Here is a 17,004-nt window from a genome sequence, read left to right as displayed (position 1 = left end):
CACGTATTGTAAGTACCCCCTGCTGTCCGCAGGCTTATCGGCCCGAATCAGATGTCTCGCTAATGGAGCAGCAAAAAAACCGTTGTTATTATTGGGACTCTGTTCTGAGATGGCAATTGAAGTGAAAACAGAGTGGAGCGGAGAGGGGTCAGCGTCTTCATCAATTTCCAAGATCAGAGTGTAGATAGGGTTCATGTTTGTTTTAGTTTTGAAACTGGAACTCCTTTTTCTGAGTTCCTCCAAATGAAAATGCAGGAGCTACATCTCATCTTTGAGATACAGTTCACCTTGGGTTATGCGTTAGCATAAATCAAATGTTTGAAACGATCTGGTGGTGTCTTGCACTTTGTGAGAACATATAGACAAACACTTGCTTGTGCTGTTAGAGCGAGCGGACCTACTGTACATGTAGTTTCCAGGAGTTTATCCTGCTCGCATTAACAACTATTTGCCTGTGTCATTGTAGATAATCTGAATTTAAAAAACAATAGTGGTCAAAAATGTGACTTTGAGAGTTTCTAAACAGGTACTCTTTCTTCACATGATAATCAATCAATTACATTTGTGTACTGTACATCACCTTTAATTGTTGATCTATCATGTCTCACTCTGTGTTTCTCCCCAGCCGTCCACTCCTGTGCTGTCAGAAATGGAGGCTGTGAGCAGGACTGTGTGCAGCTGTCCCCGGCTCACTACCAGTGTCGCTGTAGACCCAACTATCATCTTGCAGAGGACAGCAAACACTGCAAGTGTAAGTGCCACTAGTCGGCCATTTAAGAAAAAACTGTGTGTGCTTGTGTGCAAACTTCTCAGTCCATCCTTTTTATGCCATTTTGGCAGACACTTTTATCCAAAGCGACAGTGAGTAGCAGCCTATATGTTCCCAGTGTGAATCGAAACCCACAATGTTGTGGGCACTAATATTGTGTATATGTGAATATACAGCATATATTATATTAGAAATACCTCACATGTGACTCATAATAAGACGAAGCAATTAGCACATCTAATTAATTCTCCTACTCCATAAAGATTATTTAGCAATATGCAAGCACACTATAGTTGAGTTACAGTAATAGGCAATTAAGAAATGTCTGAGAATGGAATTCTAAATACGTTTATTATTGAATTACTTAGAAAAAATTATGATAACATTATACAAGACATCATACCCTTAAAGGCCATGCCCCAAAAGTCCATGGGGTGGAGAGAGAAAGAAAGAAAGAAAGAGAGAGAGATTGTATCTCACCACAGCAGTTCAGGCACAAAAAGAGAAAGAACAAGGAATCTAAGACCCTTTTATAAGCATCTGAGTTGTTTGGATTGAAAATCTGCGGTGTTGACCAATAGTATTGCTGTCAAGTTAACCTCCAATCAGATATCAGACTTACATGATGTCACCTCTGCTTCTCAGAGGTGAGACAATGGGGGTTGGAGAGATAATACAGAGAATGCTGAATTCCTAAAATGACACAAAGGAAATTATTGCATACAGTTGATAAGAAGAGTCACTTCGGGGGCTGCCCTACAACAACGCTGGTGATACTAGCTGATGCGAACTGATGCTGAGCCATATTGGCTATGCTTCGACAGTTCATTTTCTGCCTGTCTGATCTGTCGTGGGGCCAAAGAAATCTAATGTCATTCTATGACTATAAATCCAGCCTGGTGTTTAACTTACCATCGCCAATATGTTTTCTCCAACAAAGCCCATGAAAACCATGAACAAATACCACAGCCTAATAAAAGTAGCACATTAAACAAACTCAATTGCACTTGTGGCCATTGTTGTTTCCCATGCCCATTTGATATGACCCCCTAAAGGAGTTTGGCAGCCTTGGCCTGTGGTGAATTTGAAATGCAATAAAACACAATTATGTCTTCTTAAAGGCTGCAGACTGCACCGATTCTCTCCATTGTAACTTGCTAGCTTGTGTTAATGACCACTTGCCCAAGCTCTAGCGCCCAGATTTCCTCCTGCTACAGATACAGTAGATGGAGTATACAACTTATAGTCCAGGCAATATGTGCCAAATCTTTGGAGATATGTTCACTTTTTCATAAAAGCTTGAAACTTGGTACACTTGTACAGTTTGGGGCCCTGAAAATGTTCAGAGTGACGACCCTCCCACTCTGTCTGCCGTATTTTCTCTCTTTGCTCTTGTTTCCTTATTAGGATGCCGGTGGGCGGAGTTGGGAGGGTCGTCAGCTACATGGGAAACACCTGGGCCCGGGTGTGTCCCAGGATAAAGGCACCTCTTCCACATTCATTGGGGGAGACTCTCTCCATGCAGACACCTTGTTGTTTTTGGTTGTGCTAGTTGTGGCTTTTTGGTTGTTTGCTTTGGCACCCTTCAACACTCTGCATTATTACATTCAGGTATGCAAAACACTCACTTACACTACTGATTACACACACCATTGTTAATTACTTAGTTACTTTATTTAATAAATATATATTTTGATACTCCTTGTCTCCACGTTGTCTCCCTTTTGTTGCGAACTCTGAGCCGGTTCGTAACATGGAGGTATCGCAAAAACACCTCCTGGCAGATGTGGTGGACATATTCCATTCCTCCATAAACAATGTATTGTGCGTTGTATCTTATGAACCTGTCACGTCCTGACATGTAACATTTGCAGATCCCCATTCCCAGGGGATTTGCAGACTTGTTTACGTGCTGCTGTGCGTTTTGTTGCCAATCTTACTTTGCTACCTGACTACTTCACGGTTTTTACTTTTTCATTACTGTATATTTTTTGTTTTTCCCTAACTCAACTTTTTCACCCCGGAGGTTTTATCTGGACATGGTTCGAAAGGACGTCAAACAGCCGAAGCTAAGTAACATTAACATGATGCCTTCTAATTGCAGTCGTTGTACTCATAATATACAGGAGAACGATCGCCTTACGGCGAAGATAGCTGTGCTGCAAGCCCAGCTTCAGACGCAACGTTAGGCAAGGGTAATTTCAGTGTAGGAAAGGACGAAACAGCGTCTGTGCCACCAGTAAGTACAGATAGTAATGTTAGTATAAATCCCCTCGCACGGTCCCCGCAGCCGGACAACTTTCTCCTGGCTTCTGGAGGGAAACGCTGCAGGAATGCTCAACCAGTGTCGCTTATTCAGCCGACAGAAACTTTCAACCGGTTCTCCCCATTAAGCGAGTCGGAGTCAGAGGCCAAGACTTCTCTGGTCTCTGCTCCTCCCGTTATGGGGTCCGAGACGCCGAAGCCTCTCACCATTAGCTCTGACAAATTGAAAACCCTAGTCATTGGCGACTCCATTACCCGCAGTATTAGACTTAAAACGAATCATCCAGCGATCATACACTGTTTACCAGGGGGCAGGGCTACCGACGTTAAGGCTAATCTAAAGACGGTGCTGGCTAAAGCTAAAACTGGCGAGTGTAGAGAGTATAGAGATATTGTTATCCACGTCGGCACCAACGATGTTAGGAAGAAACAGTCAGAGGTCAGCAAGCGCAACATAGCTTCAGCGTGTAAATCAGCTAGAAAGATGTATCGGCATCGATTAATTGTCTCTGGCCTCCTCCCAGTTAGGGGGAGTGATGAGCTCTACAGCAGAGTCTCACAACTCAATCGCTGGTTAAACTGTTTTCTGCCCCTCCCAAAAGATAGAATTTGTAGATAATTGGCCCTCTTTCTGGGACTCACCCACAAACAGGACCAAGCCTGGCCTGTTGAGGAGTGACGGACTCCATCCTAGCTGGAGGGGTGCTCTCATCTTATCTATGAACATAGACAGGGCTCTAACTCCACTAGCTCCACAATGAAATAGGGTGCAGGCCAGGCAGCAGGCTGTTAGCCAGCCTGCCAGCTTAGTGGAGTCTGCCACTAGCACAGTCAGTGTAGTCAGCTCAGCTATCCCCATTGAGACCGTGTCTGTGCCTCGACCTAGGTTGGGCAAAATTAAAGATGGCGGTGTTCGCCTTAGCAATCTCACTAGTATAAAGACCTCCTCCATCCCTGCCATTATTGAAAGAGATTGTGATACCTCACATCTCAAATAGGACTACTTAATGTTAAATCCCTCACTTCAAAGGCAGTTATAGTCAATGAACTAATCACTGATCATAATCTTGATGTGATTGGCCTGACTGAAACATGGCTTAAGCCTGATGAATTTACTGTGTTAAATGAGGCCTCACCCCCTGGTTACACTAGTGACCATATCCCCCGCGCATCCCGCAAAGGCGGAGGTGTTGCTAACATTTACGATAGCAAATTTAAATTTACAAAAAAACAAAACAACGTTTTCGTCTTTTGAGCTTCTAGTCATGAAATCTATGCAGCCTACTCAATCACTTTTTATAGCTACTGTTTACAGGCCTCCTGGGCCATATGCAGCGTTCCTCACTGAGTTCCCTGAATTCCTATCGTACCTTGTAGTCATCGCAGATAATATTCTTATTTTTGGTGACTTTAATATTCACATGGAAAAGTCCACAGACCCACTCCAAAAGGCCTTCGGAGCCATCATCGACTCAGTGGGTTTTGTCCAACATGTCTCTGGACCTACTCACTGCCACAGTCATACTCTGGACTTAGTTTTGTCCCATGGAATAAATGTTGTGGATCTTAATGTTTTTCCTCATAATCCTGGACTATCGGACCACCATTTTATTACGTTTGCAATCGCAACAAATAATCTGCTCAGACCCCAACCAAGAAGCATTAAAAGTTGTGCTATAAATTCTCAGACAACCCAAAGATTCCTTGTTGCCCTTCCAGACTCCCTCTGCCTGCCCAAGGACGTCAGAGGACAAAAATCAGTTAACCACCTAACCGAGGAACTCAATTTAACCTTGCGCAATACCCTAGATGCAGGTGCACCCCTAAAAGCTAAAAATATTTGTCATAAGAAACTAGCTCCCTGGTATACAGAAAATACACGAGCTCTGAAGCAAGCTTCCAGAAAATTGGAACGGAAATGGCGCCACACCAAACTGGAAGTCTTCCGACTAGCTTGGAAAGACAATACCGTGCAGTATCGAAGAGCCCACACTGCTGCTCGATCATCCTATTTTTCCAACTTAATTGAGGAAAATAAGAAGAATCTGAAATTTATTTTTGATACTGTCGCAAAGCTAACTAAAAAGCAGCATTCCCCAAGAGAGGATGGCTCTCACTTCAGCAGTAATGAATTCATGAACTTCTTTGAGGAAAAGATCATCATCATTAGAAAGCAAATTACGGACTCCTCTTTAAATCTGCGTATTCCTCCAAAGCTCCGTTGTCCTGAGTCTGCACAACCCTGCCAGGACCTAGGATCAAGGGAGACACTAAAGTGTTTTAGTACTATATCTCTTGACACAATGATGAAAATAATCATGGCCTCTAAACCTTCAAGCTGCATACTGGACCCTATTCCAACTAAACTACTGAAAGAGCTGCTTTTTGTGCTTGGCCCTCCTATGTTGAACATAATAAATGGCTCTCTATCCACCGGATGTGTACCAAAATCACTAAAAGTGGCAGTAATAAAGCCTCTCTTGAAAAAGCCAAATCTTGACCCAGAAATTATAAAAAAAACTATCGGCCTATATCGAATCTTCCATTCCTCTCAAAACAATTTGAAAAAGCTCTTGCGCAGGAACTCACTGCCTTCCTGAAGACAAACAATGTATACAAACGCTTCAGTCTGGTTTTAGACCCCATCATAGCACTGAGACTGCACTTGTGAAGGTGGTAAATGACCTTTTAATGACGTCAGACCGAGGCTCTGCATCTGTCCTCGTGCTCCTAGATCTTAGTGCCGCTTTTGATACCATCGATCACCACATTCTTTTGGAGAGATTGGAAACCCAAATTGGTCTACATGGACAAGTTCTGGCCTGGTTTAGATCTTATCTGTCGGAAAGATATCAGTTTGTCTCTGTGAATGGTTTGTCCTCTGACAAATCAACTGTAAATTTCGATGTTCCTCAAGGTTCCGTTTTAGGACCACTATTGTTTTCACTATATATTTTACCTCTAGGGGATGTCATTCGAAAACAATGTTAAATTTCACTGCTATGCGGAATACACACAGCTGTACATTTCAATGAAACATGGTGAAGCCCCAAAATTGCCCTCGCTAGAAGCCTGTGTCTCAGACATAAGGAAGTGGATGGCTGCAAACTTTCTACTTTTAAACTCGGACAAAACAGAGATGCTTGTTCTAGGTCCCAAGAAACAAAGAGATCTTCTGTTGAATCTGACAATTAATCTGGATGGTTGTACAGTCGTCTCAAATAAAACTGTGAAGGACCTCGGCGTTACTCTGGACCCTGATCTCTCTTTTGAAGAACATATCAAGACTGTTTCAAGGACAACTTTTTTTCCATCTACGTAACATTGCAAAAATCAGAAACTTTCTGTCCAAAAATGACGCAGAAAAATTAATCCATGCCTTTGTTACTTCTAGGTTGGACTACTGCAATGCTCTACTTTCCGGCTACCCGGATAAAGCACTAAATAAACTTCAGTTAGTGCTAAATACGGCTGCTAGAATCCTGACTAGAAACAAAAATGTTGATCATATTACTCCAGTGCTAGCCTCCCTACACTGGCTTCCTGTTAAGGCAAGGGCTGATTTCAAGGTTTTACTGCTAACCTACAAAGCATTACATGGGCTTGCTCCTACCTATCATTCCGATTTGGTCCTGCCGTACATACCTACACGTACGCTACGGTCACAAGACGCGGGCCTCCTAATTGTTCCTAGAATTTCTAAGCAAACAGCTGGAGGCAGGGCTTTCTCATATAGAGCTCAATTTTTATGGAATGGTCTGCCTACCCATGTGAGAGACGCAGACTCAGTCTCAACCTTTAAGTCTTTACTGAAGACATCTCTTCAGTAGGTCCTATGATTAAGTGTAGTCTGGCCCAGGGGTGTGAAGGTGAACGGAAAGGCTGGAGCAACGAACCGCCCTTGCTGTCTCTGCCTGGCCGGTTCCCCTCTTTCCACTGGGATTCTCTGCCTCTACCCCTATTACAGGGGCTGAGTCACTGACTTACTGGTGTTCTTCCATGCCGTCCCTGGGAAGGGTCCGTCACTTGAGTGGGTTGAGTCACTGACGTGGTCTTCCTGTCTGGGTTGGTGCCCCCTCTTGGGTTGTGCCGTGGCGGAGATCTTTGTGGGCTATACTCGGCCTTGTCCCGGGATGGTATGTTGGTGGTTGGAGATATCCCTCCAGTGGTGTGGGGGCTGTGCTTTGGCAAAGTGGGTGGGGTTATATCCTACCTGTTTGGCCCTGTCCGGGGGTTTCATCGGATGGGGCCACAGTGTCTCCTGACCCCTCCTGTCTCAGCCTCCAGTATTTATGCTGCAGTAGTTTATGTGTCGGGGGGCTAGGGTCAGTCTGTCACATCTGGAGTATTTCTCTTGTCTTTTCCGGTGTCCTGTGTGAATTTAAATATGCTCTCTCTAATTCTCTCTTTCTCTCTCTTGGAGGACCTGAGCCCTAGGACCATGCCTCAGGACTACTTGGCTTGATGACTCCTTGCTGTCCCCAGTTCACCTGGCCGTGCTGCTGCTCCAGTTCCAACTGTTCTGTCTGCAGCTATGGAACCCTGACCTGTTCACCGGACGTGCTACCTGTCCCAGACCTGCTGTCCCAGACCTGCTGGAACCCTGACCTGTTCACCGGACGTGCTACCTGTCCCAGACCTGCTGTTTTCAACTCTCTAGAGACAGCAGGAGCGGTAGAGATACTCTCAAAGATCGGCTATGAAAAAGCCAATTGACACTTACTCTTGTGTTACTGACTTGTTGCATCCTCAACAACTACTATGATTATTATTATTATTTGACCATGCTGGTCATTTATGAACATTTGAACATCTTGGCCATGTGCTGTTATAATCTCCACCCGGCACAGCCAGAAGAGGACTGGCCACCCCTCATAGCCTGGTTCCTCTCTAGGTTTCTTCCTAGGTTTTGGCCTTTCTAGGGAGTTTTTCCTAGCCACCGTGCTTCTACACCTGCATTGCTTGCTGTTTGGGGTTTTAGGCTGGGTTTCTGTACAGCACTTTGAGATATCAGCTGATGTAAGAAGGGCTATATAAATACATTTGATTTGATTTGTTATAGTTTGGTCAGGACGTGGCAGGGGCTGTTTGTTTCATGTGGTTTGGGCTAGGTATTTAGGTAGAGGGGTGTTTGGTTTATGTGGTCCGGGGTTTGTTAGTCTATGTTAGTATTTTTCTATGTTCTATCTAGTCTTTTGTATTTCTATGTGTAGTTAATTGGGGTTGGACCTTCAATTGGAGGCAGCTGGTTATTGTTGCCTCTGATTGAGGGTCCTATAATTAGGAGTTTGTTTTTCATGTTTTTTTTTGTGGGAGATTGTGCTTGTTTAGCTGTGTGCCTGACAAGACTGTCAAGTTCGTTTGTGTTTGTTTTGTTTACGTTTATGTGTTTTCCTTCACCAAAAAAGATGAGTGTACATTTTCCCGCTGCGTCTTGGTCTCTAACCTACGACAACCGTGACAGAACCAAACATGTTAACACAGAAATTGTTGATGGTCTATGTTGATGGTCAAGGGTTACAATAATGCCATGCACAACATGAAAAATGCCCCCTGGCATCCATGGTGGCCATTTTGCTATTCCGCTATAAGTGGACAATGTATTTTCCCCGTCATATCTGCTGAACCATACATAATAAAACAGAAAAGGTGATGTCTGCACCAATGTTTTGATGGTCAAGGATTACAATTGTGCCATGTACAACATCATAAATAATTACGATTATTATAAAATGGTGGGCTGCCACTGGGCGAAAAAGCATCCATATCAGGGGATATCTTTACATTACACGTTTTTAATATTCTAAAGAATACAGACCATTTCCAATGCAAATTTGGAGTTTTGTGGATATACACTATATCCTGACAAATTCTAAATCCAGATGTGTCTTTTAGACATACAGTTTATTAGGTACACCACCCCGTTCATGAAAATGGTTCGCTCCTACAGACCGTGATGTCACATGGCCGTGGCTTGCTATATAAAGCAAGCAGACGGGCATGAAGGCATTCAGTTACTGTTAGATTGAACGTTAGAATGGGCAAAATGAGTGACCTAAGCGACTTTGAGCGTGTTATGATCATCGGTGCCAGGAGCGCTGGTTCCAGTATCTCAGAAACGGCCGGCTTCCTGGGCTTTTTACGCACGACAGTGTCTAGGGTTTACCAAGAATGGTGCGACAAACAAAAAACATCCAGTCGGTGGCAGTCCTGTGGGTGAAAACAGCTCGTTGATGAGAGGTCGAAGGAGAATGGCGAGAATCATGCAAGCTAACAGGCGGGCCAAAAACAGGCAAATAACAGCACAGTACAACAGTCGGTCTTTGTCACGGATGGGCTATTGCAGCAGACGACCCCACCAGATTCCACTCCTATCAGCTAAAAACATGAAGAAGCGGCTCTAGTGGGCAAGCGATCACCAACACTGGACAATTGAGGAGTGGAAAAACATTGTCTGGTCTGACAAATCCCGGTTCCTGTTGGCGTAAGGATTTGGCGTAAGTAGCGTGAGTCCATGGCCCCATCCAGTGGTGTAATGGTGTGGGGAATGTTTTCCTGGTACACGTTGGGTCCGTTGATAGTGTTTCCATACCCTGAAGAATTCAGGCTGTTCTGGAGGCAAAGGGAGGTACGACCCTGTACTAGATGGGTGTACCTAATAAACTGTGGGGGACCAGACATCCATCCTTGTCCCGTGCAGAATCTTTCTTGCTCGTACCTTAGCATGGTGTCAATGACGATACATTTTCAGTAAAGCAGAATAAAAAATTATTGATTCCACATTGCCCCCAAACTAAGCTTAAAAAAAATTGTTAAATCAAAATTTCAAATCAACAACAGAAATAATATTATATGGTGTACATTGACATTGAGCAGGTAGCCTAGTGGTTAGAGCATTGGACCAGTAACCCAAAGGTTGCTGGATCGAATCCCTGAGCTGACAAGGTCAAAATCTGTCATTCTGCCCCTGAACAAGGCAGTTCCCCGGATGCTGACAACGTGGATGTTGATTATGACAGCCCCCCACAGCTCTCTGACTCAGAGGGGTTGGGTTAAATGCAGAAGACACATTTCAGTTGAAGGCATTCAGTTGTACAACTGACTAGGTTTCTCCCTTCCCCATTGTCAGAAACTGAGATTTCATTGGATTTTTTCCATTGTTTACCATAGCAGTCCACCATTATATAATAATCTGAATTGTTTGATGTTTTACAGGGTATCATTTTAATCATTGACCATCAACACATAGGTGTAAACATCACCTTCTGTGATATTATGATATCATTCAGTAGATATGACGGAAAATACATTGTCCGGCTATGGCGGAGTAGCAAAATGACCGCCACTGCCACTAGGTTGCGATTTGATGTTGTGCATAGTACCATTGTAATCATTGACCATCAAAACATAGGGGGAAACATCACCTTCTCTGTAATAACATGCTTGGTTCAGGAGATAGAAGAAATAAATACCTTATTTGGTTATGGCGGAATGGAAAATGGCAGGCGTTATTCCGATGCCTCCATATCTAAATGTTCAGGGCCCCAAACTGTACAAGTTTACCAAGTTTCATGCTTTTATGAAAAAGTAAACTGAATTTTTACAAATCCCCTGCACTATGAGGTTAGCTGAACTACACAGCTGTGCTGGAGTGGTTGGCTTCAGATATCGTGCTGGCAGTCCTCAGTCCTTACCCAAAGGCCATTGGCAGCCTGGATCCTCATTCTGAATTATACTTCAGATGGTTCTTATTGTGGTCGACACGTAGATCTCAGATACATCATGTTGTATTTTATATATCAAGACATATGTAATATTGTTGGAATATTACATTTAAACATCAAAAGACAAAAAAGCCCTCAGAGAAATGTCAATGATGTTTACAATCCAATTGGATTGAAGTGATATTTAATTGGTTTTGATAAAAATAGAGGGGAAAATACAATTATAGTAATTCATGAGGTTATAAAGCAGAGCTTGCAGCTGTTGGGAAGTGTGAACTGTAATAACAAAAAAAATGTTAAATTACTGTTCACTTTGGCGAGCTTTGAAATTCCTCTAGTCTTGTATCCGACTGCGAGGTCTGAGACAGAGTCCGGTTGGCTTGGCGAGACTTGTCATTGGCTTGGCGACCTCTGACCATTGGTCTGTCTGGCCAGCAGACTGTCTGGCCAATACACATTAACTGAGTCTTACCAGAGGCTCACTGTTGCCTTGGTTACCAAAGCACCATCCAAGAGCGCAATGCATGAAATAGTTATACCTAGGGTGGATTTCAAACAAACCGGCATTGTGGAAAAGTTACATTGTTACTGTTGTATCGATTCTATCTTTGGGCAGATGTTGAAATCTTGTACCTTTTACTGACTTTCTGTTCCTTTACAATGAATTCTCTGTTTCCTGCTTAGCTAGATGTGCACTGTCTTCCATACATCGACAACAAGTAGCTACCAAGAAAAAAAATGAAAAAGCACTTGATTCCTAATACGTGTAGCCACTTGGAAATTCACCTCTCGGGGGTCCAGACATGGAAGTAATTATGGCCATATCTGCAGGGAGAAAGTAACCAGACTCCCATTTAACCCCATTACCCTCTTACTCCCTCAAATCCACAAGGGAGAGTGCCGGCAAGAGCATGGAGAATGTGTTTGTGTGTGTATTTCTGTCAGTCTGTGTGTGTGTATGTGTACGTACATTATTGTACTCATTCTGTGTTACTGTGTTCCAGTGAGAAACCCCTGTGCAGACAGAAATGGAGGCTGTGTGCACACCTGTAGAAATGAAGGAGGAAGATCTCAGTGTGACTGTCGTCCTGGATATACACTGGCACAGGATGGCAAAAACTGTGAAGGTAAACTTCCGAATTGACTATGCTTCTAGGGATTATTCTATTGGTGGTAATGGTGATTACAATGATTAAGGTGTGTGTGTGTGTGTGTCTCAGACATCGATGAGTGTGAGACAGGCCAAACTGCCTGTGCCCACGGTTGCCATAACACCCAGGGTTCCTTTACCTGTGTCTGTAACCCAGCATACAAGTTGGGTGCCAACGGCAGGAAATGCTATCGTAAGTCAACTTTCATTCACTCTCAGTCAACTCCCATTTACTCATTGAGACATTACCAATTATCAGTGATGTCAAAATAGCATTACACATTTACACTTTTATTATAGCATTTTTACTGGCATGAATCATCATCCATATTCTCCTTTAGGCATGTTGGAGTTTAGAATAAAAAACAACAAAGGCTATTACAAATGTTTTGGTCAGACTAAAACATTAGCGCCACAAGAAAAATTGATTATTTGCAAGAAAATATTGTGTATATGTTTGTTTTGGAACAACAGGTGTCCACATTTGTCTCTCCTTAGGTATCGAGATAGAGATTGTGAATGGTTGTGAGACTGCCAATGGAGGCTGTTCCCAAAAGTGCCAACACTCCGCCCTCGGACCTGTCTGCAGCTGTAACCATGGTTACCATCTGGACGATGACCTCAGGGCATGTGTGGGTGAGCAAAGAGCAGTTTGGAGAATAATAGAATCAGTTTTGATCGATATGGAGTGATTTTAGTGCCAATCATTTTGAATTTGGAATGAATTCAAAACGATTGAATTAAATTGACAACTTATTGGTACTAAAGTCCCTTCATAGACAGACTTGTCAACAATGGCCGTGTGTGTTTTAGACTTGGACGAGTGCGAGGCGGGAAGCTCGTGCTGCGAACAGGACTGTACGAACTATCCCGGGGGTTACGAATGCTACTGCGGGGCTGGCTACCGTCTCAACTCGGATGGGTGTGGCTGTGATGGTATGGTCCATTTAGCAGGATAACCTCCTTGATCAAATGCTATCAAAAATGATCTTAAATGATCTATCTACACAATGGGTCGACTTCCTGTTTACAGACATAAACAACAGAATAAAAGTGTAAGCATGCCTCAAGGGACGGGGTAAATTGGAAGACAATAATTGTAGTCTTGGCAGATTTAAGTTCTGTTGTTGATGTCTGTAAGCATTAAGACACCCTTTGCTTACAATGATGTCATCTCGCTGAACCTAAACAACTTTTTAATGGGGTTTTCCTTATTAGTGTGTTTGTTGCAGCTTGAACTCTACAGTCGTGGCATGCACATAGATTTTCTTCAGGAAATGTACCTTTTCTAGTTTTGGTTGTTGATGTTGCAGATGTGGATGAGTGTCTGGTAGTCAACGGAGGCTGTGACCATACCTGCCAGAACACAGCCGGCTCCTTCCAGTGCTACTGTCGCCTCGGACACAGGCTAAGCGAGAACCGTCTCTCCTGTATTCGTAAGTGGATTGAAAATGAATCCTGTCTGGGCGGTAGTCAGGTCGAAATAATACTTAGGGCCAAAAGTTTATCCTGACTTGACCATAACCTGACTGAGGAAAAATTCTGGGACTTAGTGGTAAACTACGCCAGGCAGTAGACGTTATAGGCTGTAACTAGGGCTCAGAGTTGATTTAAAGTGGCATGCTAAAGTGGATATTAGAATAGAAGTGTGCAGAGACAGAGACAGTGACTGTTCTACTTCCTCCCTCCAGCCCTGGAGCGGGCAGTAGAGTTGTTGGAGTGGAGCGGCCGCATGGCGGTGAAGCTTCCTCCACCCCGGGTCACCCTGCTGAATGACAATTTCCAGCCGCTGGAGCGCTATGACGACTATGAGGAGGACGGCCTGGGAGAGCTCCGGGCCCAGAGCACCCTCACCAAGACCTTTGGTATACATACACCTGTAGTAACACCCACATAAGGCATATATAAGGCTGTTGTAATACCCAGATAAGGCAGTCGTAACACAGATGTGAGCAGCTTATAAGAAAGATCATAAACAGCTTGTTTGCACATCTTTTAGATAGCAAACAATGGCAAAATTGGCTTTACTCCGTTACTATATATGTATATTGTACCTTATCTTCCTCTTCCTGCTCTTCTTCACCAGTGTGTCTAAACGAAACGTTTGGCCATGACTGCAGCCTGACGTGTGACGACTGTTCCAACGGTGGTGTGTGTGACCTGGAGGAGGGACGTTGTGACTGTCCTGATGGGTGGACAGGCCTTGTCTGCAACCAGAGTGAGTCTCTTCTGCACCTGATGCCATGCAGAGAGAACAAAATATACACTATATGTACAAAAGTATGTGGACTGCCCTTCAAATTAGTGAATTCAGCTATTTCAGCCACACCCGATGCTGACAGGTGTATACAATCAAGCACACAGCCATGCAATCTCCATAGACAAACATTGGTAGTAGAAGGGCCTTACTGAAGAGCTCCTTGACTTTCAATGTGGCACCGTCATAGGATGCCACCTTTCCAACAAGTCAGTTTGTAAAATTTCTGCCCTGCTACAGCTGCCCCGGTCAACTGTAAGTGCTGTTATTATGAAGTGGAAACGTCTAGGAGCAACAACGGCTCAGCTGCGAAGTGGTAGGCCACACCAGCACACAGAACGGGACCGCCGAGTGCAAAAGTGCATAGCACATAAAAATCGTAACACTCACTACCGAGTTCTAAACTGCCTCTGGAAGCAACGTCAGCACAAGAACTGCTCGTCGGGAGTTTCATGAAATGGGTTTCCATGGCCGAGCAGCCGCACACAAGCCTAAGATCACCATGCACAATGCCAAGCTTCGGCTGGAGTGGTGTAAAGCTAGATTCTGTAGCAGTGGAAACACGTTCTCTGGAGTAATGAATCATGCTTCACCATCTGGCGGAGGTCGACGGACGAATCGGGGTTTGGTGGATACCAGGATAACACTACCTGCCCGAATGCATAGTGCCAACTGTAAAGTTTGGTGGAGTAAGAATAATGGTCTGGGGCTGTTTTTCGTGGTTCGGACTAGGCCCCTTAGTTCCAGTGAAGGGAAATTACATTCTAGACGATTCTGTGCTTCCACCTTTGTGGCAACAGTTTGGTGTGAAGGCCCCTTCCTGTTTCAGCATGACAATGCCCCCATGCACAAAGCGAGATCCATATAGAAATGGTTTGTCAAAATCGGTGTGGAAGGACTTGACTGGCCTGCACAGAGCCCTGACCTCAACCCCATCGAACACCTTTGGGATGAATTGTAACGCTGACTAAGAGCAAGGCCTAATTGCCCAACATCAGTGCCCGACCTCACTAATGCTCTTGTGGCTGAATGGAAGCAAGTACCCACAGCAATGTTCCAATATCTAATGGAAAGCCTTCTCAGAGCTGTTATAGCCGCAAAGGGGGGACCAACTCCATATTAATGCCCATGATTTTGTAATGAGATGTTTGACAAGCAGGTGTCCACATACTTTTGGTCTTGTAGTGTATCAAAACATTAAAAGGGTTTAGTCCTCAAAGTCACAGTTGTTATTGAGAACCTGCTATGTTTTAGTCAACAAACCCATATGGGGGTAACCCATTCCTGGGTGAAGCTACAGATGTAGGATCATAATTCAACCAGTATTGCCATAGCAGAATAATCCTGCAGCAACAGGATTTGAACATTTAGGCCATAATGTGGCTTGATCGGTGGTGAGGCTATTAGCTGGACAAAAGTAGGGCACATGAAAGTACAATACTGTTAGTATAACCGCGTGTTAGTGTGGGTTTTCAGTGAATTTATGTAAATCCTGAAGCTCAGCTGCATTTCCTGCAGCTCAAATTAAGATCCTACATCTGTATAAAAGTTACCTACCTTGTGTTTGAAGGGAATTTCACATTATGTCAGACATAATCATCCAACAGAAATGGCCTATTTTGATGACGTATCCAGCTTTAATTGAGAGATTTAACGCCATACACCTGTCTATGCTTCTCTCACCCTCTCTCTCTCCTTCCCTCTGCTCAGCTTGTCTAGAGGGCACATTTGGCAGGAACTGCCTCTTCAGCTGTAAGTGTAAGAATGGTGCCACCTGTGACCCTGTGAGCGGGCACTGCCGCTGCCCACCTGGAGTCAGTGGGGATCTGTGCCAGAATGGTGAGTTGGCACACATTCATGTTATCATGCAGACCTGGATAAAAATAGCACTGTTTTCTCTTTAAATTGTACATATGATTTAGCTTACCTAGCATTTGAATTATCCCAAAAGTGCAAATTCCAAAATTGGTGCACATTATAATGTGCTATAATGTACTCTTCTCTATGGGTCTCTGTGCTCCATAGGCTGTCCTAGCGGGCTGTATGGGAAACTTTGCAATAAGAAGTGTAACTGTGTCAATAACGGGCGCTGCCATCGGACCTACGGAGCCTGCCTGTGTGACCCTGGGCTCTATGGGCGTTTCTGTCACCTACGTGAGTGGCATGACATCTCACTGACTCTCTACTTTCTGTTTCCTTTCTGTCATACATTTCCTGCCTGTAGCCATTGATTTCAATTGCCAGACCCAGTGATTACCTCAAGGAAAGACTCATTCCTAGTACATCAGGATCATACTGGGATCGGGTTCTGTCAAGCATCTCAGAGGATTGCTGATTGAGGATCAGGTCCCCTCTGTCCATGTAATGTTATTCAATGTGATTTAAATGGCTAAACTGACCCTAAATCATAACCCCAACAATGAGATTCTTTATCAATACGGGCCCTGGACCTCTTGCCCTGCACAACCATGCACACAGTCAGGCAGTATTCCTGTGTGCCCTATCAGGCCTGCAGTCCTGTTTAACCCTTTGGTGTGCCGTCTCTACCCAGCGTGTCCTAAGTGGGCATACGGCCCTGGCTGCTCGGAGGAGTGCCAGTGTTTCCAACAGAACAGCCTGGAGTGCCACCGCCGCCATGGCTCCTGTGTCTGCAAACCAGGCTACCAGGGCAAGAACTGCCAGGAGGGTCAGTGGTTCAGGAGATGTTCTGCATACACTCACACACACATAAGCATGGACACACACACACACACACATCAAGGAATGGTTCTGTCTGGCTTAATCTGGGTCTGGGAAACTGTCCCTAAATGTGTAACCAACACTTTTAACCCACTTTTGC

At 44.2% G+C, this 17,004-nt stretch overlaps 1 protein-coding gene across 3 annotated transcripts in view; it reads left to right on the top strand.

Moving 5' to 3' along the window:
* LOC115168938 (multiple epidermal growth factor-like domains protein 6) overlaps positions 1–17,004 on the top strand; it is a 198,501-nt gene that overhangs the window by 88,915 nt on the left and 92,582 nt on the right. For all 3 annotated transcript variants that reach the window (XM_029724469.1, XM_029724470.1, XM_029724468.1), the window contains 11 exons: positions 626–751; positions 11,763–11,885; positions 11,979–12,101; positions 12,407–12,544; positions 12,722–12,844; positions 13,222–13,344; positions 13,600–13,773; positions 13,995–14,126; positions 15,876–16,004; positions 16,191–16,319; positions 16,717–16,851. In XM_029724469.1, the coding sequence (XP_029580329.1) occupies positions 626–751; positions 11,763–11,885; positions 11,979–12,101; positions 12,407–12,544; positions 12,722–12,844; positions 13,222–13,344; positions 13,600–13,773; positions 13,995–14,126; positions 15,876–16,004; positions 16,191–16,319; positions 16,717–16,851 (1,455 nt within the window). The remainder of the gene's footprint in view (positions 1–625; positions 752–11,762; positions 11,886–11,978; positions 12,102–12,406; positions 12,545–12,721; positions 12,845–13,221; positions 13,345–13,599; positions 13,774–13,994; positions 14,127–15,875; positions 16,005–16,190; positions 16,320–16,716; positions 16,852–17,004) is intronic.

This window comes from Salmo trutta, chromosome 30 (assembly GCF_901001165.1).
Source record: "Salmo trutta chromosome 30, fSalTru1.1, whole genome shotgun sequence".
Taxonomy (NCBI): Eukaryota; Metazoa; Chordata; class Actinopteri; order Salmoniformes; family Salmonidae; genus Salmo; species Salmo trutta.
Note: the sequence above shows the minus strand (reverse complement) of the source record. Positions and strands in the feature narration are given on the sequence as shown.